The sequence below is a fragment of the Phragmites australis genome, chromosome 2, assembly GCF_958298935.1.
Source record: "Phragmites australis chromosome 2, lpPhrAust1.1, whole genome shotgun sequence".
Lineage (NCBI taxonomy): Eukaryota > Viridiplantae > Streptophyta > Magnoliopsida > Poales > Poaceae > Phragmites > Phragmites australis.
Window position 1 is genome coordinate 50219922 of NC_084922.1, and position 15383 is coordinate 50235304.

The following is a 15383-nucleotide window of genomic DNA, read 5'->3' on the forward strand; positions in this document are numbered from 1 at the left end:
AGGAACCGGCCCAGAATTACAACAAATCTAACTTCGAGGACTCGGATGCAATTTCGGCAAAGATGTGTGACTCGATGAGATATCATCAACCAACCCCTCCAACTCAAACCGCAGAGCACCCCTCCAACCAACTCAATGGCGGGCTCTTCCTCTTCCCCACCCCGAAACCCCAAACCCTAGCTCAACCCTGGTCTCAAATCCCAATCCGGCCACCCCTCTCTACCCCAAGTCCCAAACCCTCTCTGATGGCGCCGCCGTCGCCGAAGCAGCCCAAGCCGCTGCCGGTGCCGAAGCAGCTGAAGGTGAACAACCCGGAGAACGACGAGTTGGCCCGCTTCTTTCTAGAGAAGTGGCGGTCGATGATGCAGGAGCCGGGCGGGCTCTCGGAGAATAATTACCTCACCTTTGCCAATGCCAACCGCAGCCTCTGCGCCGCCAAAGAGCCCATCCGAACCCTCAAGGACTTCTCGAAGATCAAGTACCTATGCTTTTCCTACTTACATTTTTTTTCATTAAACAGATGGGGTGGAATGTTGCCGTGCGACTAAGGTTTGGTTGATTTTGTTTGGTGCGGAGCGAAGGCTTTGTGTTGGTGATAATGTTTCATTTCGAGCTGTAATTAGATAGAAACATGTAGTTGTAGGTTTGTTTTTTGGCGCCTTCTAACAGTTGAACACTGTAAGATGCATGAATTGGTTTATAGTTTTGGTATGTAAGCGCGTTCATTTCGCTAATTGCAGTTGGGGGGGGGGGGGGTCATCCCTGGTTCTGGTTGCTTTCAACATTTCAGGAACTCAGTGGTTAATTTCACATCTTGGGATGTAATATCGCGGATTTGTGTTTGCAAATTTTAATAACTCTGTAATATTTGTTAGGCTGCAATGTGCATTGCACATTGTGATTACTTGTCCCCCCTGTAAACATAGTCCATTTGTATTTCTGGTGACTTTAATTTTTTGCAAGCTGATATTATCGCATTAATGTAGGTCTGGAATGATTCATTTTCCTTATGTTGCATTAGAACTATAAATTTGATTTTTTTTATGTATAATAAGGCATTTCTAATGCAGCATTGCATCTTAAAGTATTTACTTATGTCGTGCTCTATCATTGTCGTCAGGGGTGTTGGACAATGGCTTACACGTTGTATGAAAGGGTTCTTTGCGGAATCCAGCCAAGAGTTATCTCCTGCAAGAGATGATACAGCAGGAGGGAATGGTAATTATTTTCATGGTTGTTTGCTGCATGTCCTTTGAAAACCCCTTTTTCTCTTTTAGGCCACCCATCCGTCCTCTTCTGTGAAATCTGAATATTGTTATTTAATTCTTACAGGAAAGAAAACAAGAGGACCAAAATGTTATTTGCCAAAGAAGAACACTGCTGCTTATGCGATACTGATCACACTCCTTAGGTATGATTTCTCTGGGGTATTATTGGCCTTTTATTGTTTTTGAGAGAAAAGTATTCTTTCTTAGACTAAATGATGATATTTAGTCATAGGAGTCAGGAGAAAGACACCTAAGTTTTTTACAAAGAGATCAAGAGAAAATAACAATTGATTTTCCCCACAGGGCAAAGATTAGCGGGAAGAGTTTTATGCTGAAACAAGAGCTTATCGATGCTGCTGAAGCCAGTGGTCTGTCACGAGATGCAGTCGGGTACTGTTTGACATTGAATATATGCTGTTACTGATAGCACCTGGCACCTGCTATTTTTGGCATGTTACTAAGTAGCTACTTTCCGTTTTGAGCAGTCCGAATAAAAGTAAAGCAAAACAGAGTTATGGGAAGGACTGGTACTCTGGCTGGAGCTGCATGAAGACATTATTGTCTAAAAAACTTGTCAACAAGTGGAGTAACCCAGCAAAGTAATGCACCAGTCTCATCTTCCTTGTCTGTGTTTAGTGTTAACAAATTGATTCTTGTTTCATGAAGACTTAGGATTTAGAAAATGCAATTCCAATGATTAACTGTTGCTAGTGATGGAGCAATGTTGTTGCCAACTTGTTGGTGTGGTTTCTGTACACCGATTCCACAGTTTTTTTTGGCAAAATAATTCGTGCCTATACAGAAGATCACACATAAAGATTTTAGAGGATAGACTCCGGAGCTTGTTGTACCCACGTATTAACATTCATAGGTATGCATTCTGGCTATGCAACTAGCTGCTGCATTATAGTGCATTAGGACATCAATGCTAGATACTGATTGTAAAATTTTATTTAGGAAGAGCTTTCGTAAAGGATAGTTTGATGATTGGATGGGCTGAAGGATTGATGGATATTGGTGCTTTTGCACTTGTATTCACCAACTTGACTGCTTTTTCATCAGAATGTTCACACTGTTTCAACAGTGTTTAAAGAAGCCACCAGATTTGCTCCCAAGTCCCAAGGGCTAGAAAATTATCGTGTCAATTAGAAAAAAAAGAAAAAGGATATAAGTCACTTTTTTTGTGGTGATTTATATAATAATGGTGTAGGCTGGTCAGATGATTTAAAAATGTATGGCAGGTTAACCTGTTTTGCTGAGTGTAGGCAAAGCTTTTGTGTTTCTTTTGATTGGAATTTTGAACTATTGACTATTTGCTAATATTGAATCTTTATTGAAGTTGAGTGCAAAACGAGGTGCAAGAAAGCGTCACTTCGTCAAATTATGTTAACACTGTCAGATTAAATTTCAGTAGATAGAAATGCACTAAAAGAATGATACTCAAATACTCAGCATCGCGGAATATAGTTACAACCTGATACAAAGGCATTCAAGAATTTGATTACTATCTAGATTACTACCTATTTTTAAGAAACAACAAAGCTCAAAAGGAAGGGAGATTTGTTCTTGATTGATGTGCTTAGCTAATTAGCTAAAACGCTTCATATAAACATTTCCTTTTTTAATTGGTAATTCAAATCTTCGATGATATATTGCAAAAGGATGGCAAAATTCCTATTGCATAACCTTTTGCATGGGACTCCTAACTCCTCCATATGGTCTTACATTTTTTCTTATTTGTTGGTTGGAGGAAACTTGATATGATAACAAAGTAAAGCCATATTGCATGCTAGCAGAAAAATTGGCTGTTTGCTATTTGATTTTGCTGTGTGCATTAGGAAGCATAATGTTTTCTTAACTTCTGAAAGTGTTGCGGGAAGATATCTTTTAAGAGGCGCAAAGGAGATCAATTAACCAATTCCATTGCCCTTTTTAGTTGTAGAGGCCACAATGTGATCGTGCAACGCGTATCTAACAATATTGTGCACGCCAGCATGATTCTGAGACCTACCATCTTTTTTGTCACACAAATTGGATCCTGTTCTCACGTGTCATGGTCTTTTAGTTAGTTAGACCATCCCCAACCGTTTTCCTTCATTTCGGTCCATTCCCAGCCCAAAATCCCTTCCTGAAGGGTCCCTTCCAGACTTGTTCCCTTCAGGTTTCAACACTCCAACAACATTCCCTTCTCGATTCCTGATTCCCGATTCCTTTCGCACTACTAAAGTAACCAACACCCGACCCAACCACAGCCTCCACAAACGATCGGATTCACTGGAGACGCCATCATCCGTATCAGCACACAGAATGTCATCCGAGTTCCAGTCAGTAAGAAGGACGTTGTCGTTGTCCTTCGATCTAGATGCTTCCTCTTCAACTGTCACGTTACTATTGTCGGCCAAACCAACATGGTTGGGCACGACACCGCCTCGCAGGACATCCTCAACTTAGAACAGTAGTTGCTCCAAGTCCGCCGCAATGGAGTCAACCTCTAGAAGTGCAGTGTTGAGCTCCACAGTTGTAGGGGTGCTGTCTGGACTCAAGTTATCCTTGGCCACCTTCTTTAACGCGGCAGCTGCCTCCTGCACATGGTCCTGTATCTTCGACAGAAGAGTGGCAAGCGCTGCAGCATCCATCTACAATAACGGATTAGGGGTGTCCATGAGCACGCAAGTAGCAGAAAGCGCCTGCCGAGGCCAATGTCGCAATGTGGCGATGCACATCCAATCGCCAGTGGCGGAACAACCCGACTTACCCGAGACGGCCAACCAAACCGACACGGCCTCGAGGTGAGCGGACCCCTCCCTCCCCCCCCCCCACCGGTGACACCGCCCGACGCCACGCCCTAACACCCTCACAATTCGAACCACCGCTCCTCCCCTACTCTGCACGACAAACCACCGCCCCTCCATCACCCGATTCACGATTTGCACAAAAAGCTCCGTCACTCGAGTCGCACACAAATCTCAGATCTGAAAGAGTTTCGAGAGAAATTTGTACCTCCCGTCACCGCTCGTCGTCGCCGCCATGCCGCCTCCGGTCCGGTCGCTGCTTCCGTACACACCAACGCACGGATCTATCCTTCAGGAGCTCGCCGCCGCCAACCTTTCGCCGCCCTCCTCGCGCGCGCTGCCGTCGCCACGCATCGCGCGACCTAAACCTCCAGCCCCTTCCACGCTCGGCATCTCCTCGAAGGGATAGGAGAGAGGTTCCCTGGGGCGTGGGAACCTCTCTCCTATCCCCTCCCGCGCCGGTCCGCAACGGGAGGCCGTTGGAGGTCGCGTTTCGTTCCCCTTGCATTCATTTTCCCATCGGGAGGGGAACAGTGGGTGCGACGGGAACCCCTTGGAGATGCCCTTATCTCCCTCTGGTGCATTGATCTTCTGCCACTTTTCATCTTGTGCAACAACATGAGAATCATCTCCTGTAGCCTTTTCAATTTACATCATTACATGTCATGTATCTACTTTGGCTTTTTTAATCAAGCATCCACATTCTTTTGAGATACTGAGCACAGCTTGGTACTGACTAGGTGAGTTTTTGTAGGTATATGCTAACTGAAGAAGGGGAAGGCACTGCTCATGATTGTCTTTCACGGTCTGGATTAGGCGATTCTGTAGGACCTTTAATTATAACCAGTGCTCACAACATATCTGTTGCAAGTCATAATTCAGATCATTGCACGAGTCCTGGTGTTGCTGAAACAATGTCAGGGCCTTTTATGGCCACTTGTAGATCCAGCACATCTAAGCTTGTTTGCGGCAGTTCTACAAAAGAGCAGAGCAGTTACAATGGTCAAGTTCAAACTACTGTAAGGCCTACCCTTTTCTAACATTGCTCTTGTTTTCTGTGCTAACAATGTAAAGATAGCTATATGAACCGTTTCACAGATTCTTCTCTATGTGTAGGCGTGATGAAAGACACAATGGTGTGGTCTGATAGTCTTATTCAGTTATTATCATGATGAAGTTTTCCAATTTTATGTTCATATTCTTCAGTCCTGGATCCTGGTCTGACGCAAATAAAAGTTCTTTTCAGTTTTCAAATTTCAATAGCAGAGCAATGCGTTACTAGTAATGCATTAGTTCAATTCATATAGTCACTTTAACGTACACACTTAGTTACTTACATGACCTCCAGAATATTGTAGCTTCAACAATAATGTGACAAGGAAAAGTAACTTCGACTGTTTAAATTCTTTTTGTCCAAACGAGCTATATGTACACCCTGAGATTAAACCTTTTCCAATTTAAGGAGCTTCTCTAACTTCCTTTTTTCTAAATTTCATCTGATTCCTATAATTCACATTTGTAATTTACGTATACTAGTTACAAATGGTTGATATAATTTCAGCTGGTATTGCTTACAACAATTTACTAACATATTCTTCCATCATGCTAGATGCTGTCATACATTTGTAACTCATGGTTTCACCTATCATGTGTAGAACTACTGTGCTGAAGGAATTATTTTCTGCGATTCAGATTCAGAAGAACCATATAAAAAGAACAGTCCTCTGAAAGGTGTCGATTGGTTTTCTGTTCATATCACATAAGTTCTCATAGAACTATGTTTATGTTTTTGTTCCACTGCACTAAAATTCATTGTGGGTACCACAGGTTCTGAAGAATTTACTGAGAGGGGTGGTCCGCCAAAATTGAAAACATGCAGTTCTGTTCTCTTGATATCACTATGCTTGCTATTTAGATAGTACAATATCATAACAAAAGTGTTATTTCCTGCCGCTCTTCCCAGTTGATTCCTATACTTCTTTGCAGTCAAGGGGCCTACTATTAATTGTGCCCCGCCAGATTACTCAGTTTCTATTTCTCATCTATCATCCCAAGGAATATTCGAGCAGCAATCTTCTAGTACAATGGTATGCTTGACTTTTGATGGAGACATACCTTTTTTTTTCTTAATTTTTCAATTGGAACTTACTGTCATTGTTTATCTTTTACCACCAGGGTTCTGCCGAATTCAATGTGCTAGACAAGGATACTGCTTATATGGACAATTCTATACTAGCTATGCCACCTCGTCAATCCAATGAAAAATTCCGTGAAGCTTATGAAGTTGTGTTTATATTGGATGATCGTGAAAAATTCGGGTTTGTTTGATCATATCCTACTCTCACAAAGAAATACTGTATCTACTATTGTAGACTTGTTATCTCTGATCTTTAGGTGGGATATCTCACCCAATGCATAATACTAAAAGAAATGTGGTCCTTTGCTGCACATTTCCAGAATTTATTCAAATTATTACTACAACAAGAAAGGTTACCTTGTACAATGTTTATAACCGTGATACAAGTTTCAATGGTTTGACTGGTGTGATTTACCCTACTCTTTTGCACAAAACTCTAATACGTGACTTGGCTTCGATAGGTTAATAGATGATTAATCAAAAAACTGTAATTTTCTGTATTCCCTTTTGATGAATCTTTATCCATATGCCAATACTATTATGACTGCTCCACATATTTTTGTTGAACGTCTCATTATTGGAATTTGGTGTATTGGCAGTGCATGGAATTGGGTTATCATGTTTGTTACTTGTTTGTGCAGGTCTCGTTCAAGAAAAGTTGCTGATAACATTCGTTCACAGATAAATGTACCAGTAGAGGTTAGTTAGAATCAGTGTTATGCATACTCTTCTTCATCTTCTCCCACATTCTCTCTGCTGTAGGCTTGAAAGCAGGGGAATTAGTTATATTAATTAAGGATATCTCATATATGATACTAAACCGATAGGCCCGATACACAATTTCAACTTTGCCACTACATTTTCCCAGCCTTACGTTTATGCGGTGTGTTTCAAAAAAATGCCATTGGAGCCCTAATTTTGTCAGTCAATGATCTTTGATCATTAAGAAAAATTCTTAAAATAACTAGAAAATTGATAGAAATAATAGAAAACTCAGGAGAAAATCAAGAAAAATACCATATAATACAGGAAAATTGATAGAAATAATAAGATTACTTGGTCGATATTTTTTCTGTCTGTCCCAATTTTTCTGATGCCTGCAACCTGCAGTGTTTGCTTCCTTGTGTTCTAGGAGGCAGATGGCATTAGTGTCTAATGTCACAATTGTGGACAATGTTGCAACTTGTAGGATTTTAATTTTCTTATAAACGCTTAGAATATATCCTGTTTGATATAGTTCATCTTTTTCTTTTCCAACATAAAAAGGTTGAGGTATAATGCTTAGATTTATCCGTTTGTGTTATGTGCCAGAGAAAGTGGTCTTGATTCTTCAGTTTGAACCTTGGCATCCAGGTTAAGCATTTACCTGTGGGAGATGCTATTTGGATTGCTCGTCATAGGAAACTTCGCACAGAGTATGTTCTTGATTTCATTGTTGAAAGGAAAGAGGTTTCGGATTTAGATGGCTCAATTACAGACAACAGATACAGAGATCAGAAATTAAGGCTGAAGGTACCTTCTGAACTCGAATTTGCTTCTTCTGCTCTTACAAGCCTTGAACCTTCACTTCCCTCTTCATTTTTTTTAGCTTCAGCTTGGATTGTTAAATATTCCGTGTCTCAGATTGTTTCTTGTGATAATCCCAATTGGTTATTGTGGCAAACTCACCGTTAAAAGATGTTTTGTTTTGTTCATCAACCAATTACCTGTATTGCAACTAGATTGATGATTCAATGCTGTGTCTTTGGTGATGTGATCTTGGAGGCATCTGTGGCGGTCATTCAAAAAATATAGTGCCATTTATTTTGAACGTTAAGAATTTTTTAATTTTAACAGGAGTGCTCCACTTCAATGGGTTGCATCTTTGGCTCTTTGCACCTGTCTAGTGTCATTGGCCGCTCTAATGTGGCCCTATTTTAACCTTTACGGAGGTTATTTTATATTCTTTTGTTATCTTGAATTTAAAGGCATAAAGTATCTCACCCTAGGCAATGACTCTAATGTAATGATAAAGTGTATGGTTTGGCATGAGTCTATAGATTGTGAATCCATTAACAGACAAACTGTGTTTTTTGTGATGTTAATGGTCTTGCAGGGCTTACAAGTTCCCCTAGCATATCTTGTTTATTTTAGCCGCAACATGATGTGATGCTTCCATTTGTTGTGCCTGTAGAGATGCGGACTAAGGAAGCTGATATATCTTGTTGAAGGTGATCCAAACCGCTCAGATGCACCAGAGAGGATTAAAATAGCGTATGCACACTGCTTATGTCACCTGAGTGGATAATGTTATGCCTCAACAGCAGTACATTTTTCTCTTTTCCTCACTAATAGATGTCTATAATTGTCAATTAGCAAACTGAGTATTTTAGGATGCCAGATGTATGACTTTTTAATTGCTCCTTGCATTTATTTCCAGCTGTTTCACCACTGAGATTCTCGAAGGATTTGATGTTCATAGAACCAGTGGTTATGCTGAAACTGAAAGGACATATGGCCATCTTACACATTCAATAATTGAATACTACGATACAAACTTCTCAACCCTTGCTAATACTGCTCGTGTTTGCCCAACCTATGATGAGTTTGAGGCGAGGTGCCATGACCTTCAGAAGACAACTGTGAGCCAAATATTTGCACTTCAACTTATGCAGGTAACATGGCAATATGACCCCCCCCCCCCCCCCCTTCACCAAAGTTAGACGTCTGGTTCATTTGATGCCATAGTTGAATGCAAAAACTGTCCTAATCGAAGACACATGCCATGCAGGTGCCTCAAGTAACAGAAGAAGCTGCGTTGGCTGTTATAGAGCTCTATCCAACTCTCATCTCACTTGTGCGGGCATACTCGATGCTTGTCAGTTCTCTCTTCTTTTTAATTTTGTTTTCATTACAAGTTACTACACTTGCTCGTACTCATAACAAATATTAGTAGCAGTCCATATATCTTGGTGGTCCAGTTCTATTATTTCTCACACTAAATTATGTCTTTAAAATGTTGAAGGATGGTGATACACGTGCCCAAGAAGAGATGTTGAAGAACAAGAGCAAGATGGTAAATGCAGGGGCAAGCAGAAATATCTTCAAGCTTGTCTGGGCTGATGGATGAGATCTTCAGATCTAGTTTCTGACCATCTGACTTAACTAGCTTACATGTTATGTTGATGATCCTGGTGCCATCTTTTGTGTAGCTCAGTAGCTCCCTTATTCTCAGAAATTTAACTGCAAGGCTTTCATGTTCCGAAGAAAATGGTGACATCAAACACTGAAAGTTTCAGAGTATGGCCCTGTTTGGCACAGCTGAAACTTATAATTTTTTTCTGAAAAGCTGCTTATGGCTTCTGAGAAAAGCGGTTAGGTTATGGGCTATTTTTAGGCTCTCAGCACATCAGTTTTGTAGAAAAGCTGGTCTCAGCTATCCTTATCAATTTTTAGTTCATTTCACTAGAAGTCAGCTTTTCAGAAAAGCCATAAGCCAGCAATAATTTTTTTTTTCCAGTTTATCAGCTTTTCTGATAAACAGAAACAACCGGGACCTGTGTAGAAAACGTTTTAGCATAATTTCACCTCCCATTTAGAGTACTTTCCTGCTGTGGGCTCCAGGTTGTACATGAAGGAATTATCATGGAATGAGATGGTTTAGTGTGTTTCATATACATCTGTTACTGAGCTGCTTGGATAGTTGGATTATGTGATGTCTCTTGTTATCTCGGCTTTGTTTGCATGGAAGTAGACAGGATAACATAAGATTGTACCTATGGCAGAGTTGGTCGGCGTCATGTCTGGTTGGTGTTTGAACTTTGAAGCTTGTTTGGCCATCTTTGGTTAAGCCTCTCTTGCTTATGATCAGGTAACAGGTTACTTCAGGTAACTTTTGATTCAAGCGCTGTGAATCGTACCGGAAAGGATTGTTGCTCGGAGAACTCAGAAGGACCCGGCTGGCAACGGACGTTACATCACCGCCGGATATACGTGCACCAAACTCAGGTATAAATCAGGAATACAAAATGATCAATTTCTAGTTAATATCCCTCTCTAACCAGTAGAGTTATAAATCAGGAATACAAAATGATCAATTACTAGTTAATATCCCTCTCTAACCAGTAGAGTTATAAATCAGGAATACAAATTGATAAATTACTAGTTAATATCCTAGGAATCGCACCTCTACATTCGTGCACGCGAGATCAATGCGCGGAGAGGGAGGGTGGGGAGTGGGGGATGAGGCTGGGAGCATGGAGCGGCGGTGGGGTGCTTGCCGATGGCGCGTGGAGGCGTGCAAGCCACGTTCGACGGTGGAAGGATGGCGGCGGCTTGCGGACTGTCGCTGGCAGAGCGTGAGTGGGTGCTGTTCGGAGCTGTTCCCGGTCGTGGTGCAGGCCGTGGAGGTGCTGGAGACGCCGAAGTGGGCGCTGCCACCGGTTGTGGTTCTGGGTCCGGCGCAGGAGGAGGGAGGTGCAGTGCAGCCGCAGCAGCGCCGTCCTCCCCTTCGCAGCGCTAACTGCCCCGCCTCCTCCCCGTGCCTATACCGTATCTAGCCCGAGCCGATCCACTGCCGCAATGCTTGGGCCGTGGCCGCACCGATTTGAGCGACCTCCGCCTCCACCTGGGCTGCCGGACCGCCCGCTTGTATCCCCAGCCACAAGATCGCCCGCCTGCTATCTCCATCCTCCATTCAGAACGCTGGTGCTGCATGGTTGGGCTCCCGTAGAAAAGGAACAGAAAGTTTCAGGAGCTGCAAACCTAGCTGCGCAATCCCTTGGGTATGTCATATCTTTCAGCTTTCCTATGCCTGATTGCTGGTTTGGTTCACTTGTGTGTTAGAGGCAAATTCCTGTGAATTTGCAAGAGTTAGTTGCTTGGATAGATCAATTTCTACGAGGCCCTGAACTTGAGTCCATTTAGGATCTGCAAAAAAAACTGTAATGTAATAGTGCGTTGTCTACCTGAAATTTGCTCTGCATTTAATTGAATTGAAATAGTGCAATGTGTCTGGTAGATGTTAGGTGAAAATTTCAATAATTGTAATGTTTGCAGTAGTAGCATGAGCATCGTCTTGTGTACAGAGCATTGCCCTGAAGGTGCTTGTGATAATGCCAAGCTTAGGAGAAGCTCAGATTGGGCGATATGCAAACCAGAAGTGATGATATGTTCTTCCCTTATAAACCAAAAGGTGTTTGTGATAATGCTAAGCCTTGCTTTCCTCCAAATTATGAAGGGTTTCTGGAAAAAATGTGTCGAACTTTGAACAAAGCTCAGCTTCAAAGCACCGTTATCGAACTCCTTGTTTTCATGCCATTTTCAGATGGCACCTGCCAATAGCTGATAAATAGTTTTTTTGTTTGCTTCATTTGCAGGTTGACCGCCTTGCTTGGATGTGCGTTCAATAAGATCTTTAGGTGAGCTCAAGTTGCCTAGGGCTGAAAATAGAGTGCAGTTTTTTATTTTGTTAGACTTAGATGCCTGTTCTTTTTAGGTTATATTTCTTTTTGTTTTTTCCTTATGCTCCCAGCTGTATCAATCAATAATACATCGAATCAACTGTTAGGTCGTATTGAAGTTCACTGATTTTTTTGGTTGAAGCAATGTCGTATGTTTCTGCTAAAAAGAATCATCTTACATACGTTTAATTTCATGTCTCCTTTTTTCAGCTTCCATAATGAGATCAACAAAGTATTGGCGTCTGGTCTGTGATGATTTTTCTATTTTTTTAATATGCTTTGTTAGTACTGTAGTAACTAACTGATTCAGATAGCTGAAACTTTGAAGCCTATTTATGCTAGGTATATGTGTGCTCATTAGATGTTGCCACAATATGCATTCGGATCTTTTTCATTTTGTGCAGTGGCATTTTACATGCCCTAACATCTTTGTGTGAAATGTGTCAAGTGGCACCAAATAATTTAACTTTATTTGGGAATGGCAAATCTTCGTGAAGGATCTGTGCAAGGATCACGCGGGGTGGGCGGGTGGCTGCTCAACGACATGGAGAGCTCATACAATTTCATGGTGAAACATGTGCAGCTCGTGGCCTTTCACAGCATCTTGCCTAGATGTGTCCATTGCTTCTACCTTGCCGCTCTCACCTCATTCTATGCCAGGTAAGGACCATTTTCTTTCTTTCATGGTCAATAAGAACTTTTAGGTTCTTGGAATGTTTCCCTTGTTTTGCTCTCCGCATCCAGATTTTAAATAAATTCACTTGCAATTTGTATTCATGTTGCTGTTGTTGGTGACATCCTAATAATGTTGAAACAGGGTACTCCGTGGTATCCTAAAAAGCATGAGTAGGTGATGTGATGTGTACACTGTAAAAGCTAGGAATGTTGAAATAGGGTACTCCATTGTAGATTATAGATTACTTCTAGGAAACAAATATTAATAACATACATTGAACCGGCAGCCACAAGGCATCACACCATTCTGTCAATCCTATATCTATGGTCATACAACAGCAGCCTAACCTTCTTTCACTGAACCTTTACCTTTTTTTATCCAGTGTTTCAATGTCTTTTTGAGGGTAAAAGGAAAAAAATACTGCTTTCTATGTATGCGGATGGGGAAACTTCGAGTGGTTGAGTGGAGGTTCGGCTTGCAGATTACCTCAAAAGATGATCAATGAGTAGGGTGGCCTAGTCTAGGGGGTTATAACCACTAAAGAAATAAATGTTCATATAATGAAGTCATTATTTGAGATACTTGGAATGTTAGGAACTGAGGTAAGGAACAATGCAGTATGATCTTTTTTTCGATGAGACGCTTCATATTTGCTGCTTGGTTCTTTTGATATGAGACTGTTTCAATTTTTGTATACTTGAGGTCAGATAGAGTACAAGTTCAGGATTCTATTGAGAAAGTGTCAGCAAAGTGCACCAGTATCGCTTCTGTGGTTGCCTCTTTATATGCTTTCCCTTCAGTTTCAGATTTAGTTGTTGCCAGTTATCTCTTTAGCTGGAAGCTTGATTGAGATAAACATTGTACTTTCCAGTTATATGTCTGCCAAAGAGGAAACATTCCTGCTTGGAACATTCATGTAATTTCCCAGTTTGCTCTACCGAAGAGGAAGCATTTCTATCGATACTGCACTTTTTTTCTGTGAAGTTCAGCCTTATAGTCTTTCCGATTACAAATCTGTGGTACTGCTGTTCAGATACTCCAACCTACTAAAAACTTCTTCATTTACTGTGTTTCTAATAAGCTTTATTTTTTTCTTGTTTTTTTTCAGGGCGGGTTATCCCGGATTTCATTACACAAAGGCAACGAAATTACAACGAGTCAAAACAGGCTAAAGGCAAAGTTAGAACAACTATAGCAGCACAGGGTTAAAAAACCGTCGGTAACCGTCCAAAAATCGCGGTTACCGACCTTCTCGGTCCGGTCCGGTTTCAGAAACCGAATGTAACCGAAATTTGAATTCAAAAAATTCAAAAAAATCAAAAAAATTCAAAAAAATCTTTTAAAAAAATTAGACATAATTCTAAGACCTTCTGTGAAAACATTTTTCAAAAATAATGTCATTTGCATTATATTCTATAGGGAGAAAGTTTGAAAAAAATGAAAAAAATTGAAGCGTGCGACTCAGTTATTAACTCACGTTAAGTAAAAGTGTAACATGCAAACACATATTTTTCTCGTACAAAACGTATTTTAAGAGAATCTTTAAAATTGATTTCACTTTATTTAGAGTTTTATTAAATTCTCTATGATTTTTACAAAGTTCACAAGTATAAAGTGAATATGTTAAGAAACAGCACTGTAATTAACTTTTTCGTGTCTACTATTATTTTTTTCTACGTAAATCATAGTATAAATAAGCTAATGAAAGTGGTTTTACTAATTTTTGAGTATGATGGGTCAGTTATGAATTAATCTAGTCGCAATACATTTACACAATCATGCATGTTACAATAACTAATTCATGAGTTCATGTATTTTTAAAATATATAGGATCATGTAAGAAGACTAACAAAATTAGTTTTATGATTTTTGGATTAGCAAAGAGTAAACTATGCATTTAATTTGGTTTAACAAATAAAATTTCTCATAGAAAATTTTGAACTTTTTTATGAGTATAAATACTTTTATCATGTAGATTATGTTACAAGGAAGCTAAAAAAATTTGTTTCATTTGATTTGAAGCTCGGATGAATTAGTTATTGATTTTACAAGATTGAGCCCTTTTTTAGGTTTTTTGTTGAACTGCACTGAAATTCGATAAAACCACTCGATAAATCGAGAAAACCGAGCGGTTACCGACTCAAACCGCTCGGTAACCGACCAAATCAAAAATACGAGAAAATCGCTCGGTAACCGACCCAAACCGCTCGGTAACCGACCAAAATCGAGAGGTTACCGAGAGGGCAAAAACATGATTTTTTCGTAAAAATTCAAATTTTGCCGAATGAATTTTCTTCGATTTTTTTTGAATTTTTAACGGATAACCGCGGTTACCGCGAGATTTCGGTTACCGCCGGAGCTCGGTAGCCGAGCTCCGGTCGGTAACGTGAACCTTGTAGCAGCATCGAGGGCTGCCCCCTAGCAAAAACTGCGGAGGAGACCAACAAAAGACACATCAGAGTAACCATTAAGGCGTTTAATACAGCGCATAATGCTAGCGACATATGCTAAGATGACAGCACACCTGACCATATTTACAAAAGACAATAGGAACAACAGCCAAACACCGAAAAGCCCTCTATATGATCTCAATGATTGCACCGGTTTGGGACACTCCTCTCTTTGCTCTCTTGCAGCCTTTGTAGCATCATCGTCCTGCTTCTTGAGATGGAAGAATAGCGCCGTAGTCTACGCTCTAGCCACCAGCGCGTCTTTGTGCTGACCATCAAGGAGATCTGTCCAATATCGAAGGAAAGAATATGCACATCACATAATCTCAATAGAAAATCGAACTAGTTTTTTTATCGAAAACCACTCTATTTCTCATTCTCCAGATTGCCCAAATAAAAGCAAGTAAATCTGTCATATAAAAAGTTCCCTGCCAGGGAGGAAGTGCTTGACTCAGCGAAAATGCTGATCTATGCTTTCTGGCCGGTAGCTAGCCGCAATGACCAAATCAATCAAGCTCAAAATATATTTAGTCATGGTGCATCAAAGAACAGATGGTCAGTGCTTTTAGGTTCGCAACAGAAGACGCATTTGGATCCTCTTTCCACTTCCTTCTGATAA

General features: G+C 40.7%; 1 protein-coding gene across 7 annotated transcripts; it reads left to right on the plus strand.

Moving 5' to 3' along the window:
- Positions 1 to 71: 71 nt before the first annotated feature.
- Positions 72 to 13734, plus strand: LOC133909584 (crossover junction endonuclease MUS81-like). 7 transcript variants are annotated; one of them, XM_062352080.1, is made up of 22 exons: positions 72 to 478; positions 1121 to 1218; positions 1333 to 1411; positions 1572 to 1658; positions 1754 to 1867; positions 4815 to 5079; positions 5716 to 5791; positions 5888 to 5938; positions 6047 to 6147; positions 6236 to 6378; positions 6839 to 6896; positions 7551 to 7709; positions 8371 to 8450; positions 8617 to 8851; positions 8968 to 9054; positions 9202 to 9476; positions 10048 to 10184; positions 10354 to 10960; positions 11555 to 11596; positions 12136 to 12298; positions 13186 to 13333; positions 13423 to 13734. In XM_062352080.1, the coding sequence occupies exons 1-16, from the start codon at positions 75 to 77 to the stop codon at positions 9304 to 9306; spliced, it is 2142 nt and encodes a 713-aa protein (XP_062208064.1). In that variant the 5' UTR covers positions 72 to 74; the 3' UTR covers positions 9307 to 9476; positions 10048 to 10184; positions 10354 to 10960; positions 11555 to 11596; positions 12136 to 12298; positions 13186 to 13333; positions 13423 to 13734. The 7 variants fall into 7 exon arrangements, with proteins under 7 accessions (XP_062208064.1, XP_062208068.1, XP_062208062.1 ...); XM_062352084.1 differs by lacking the exon at positions 13186 to 13333 and having other exon boundaries at positions 4815 to 4865; positions 5004 to 5079; positions 13423 to 13733; XM_062352078.1 differs by lacking the exon at positions 13186 to 13333 and having other exon boundaries at positions 13423 to 13730.
- Positions 13735 to 15383: the final 1649 nt, after the last annotated feature.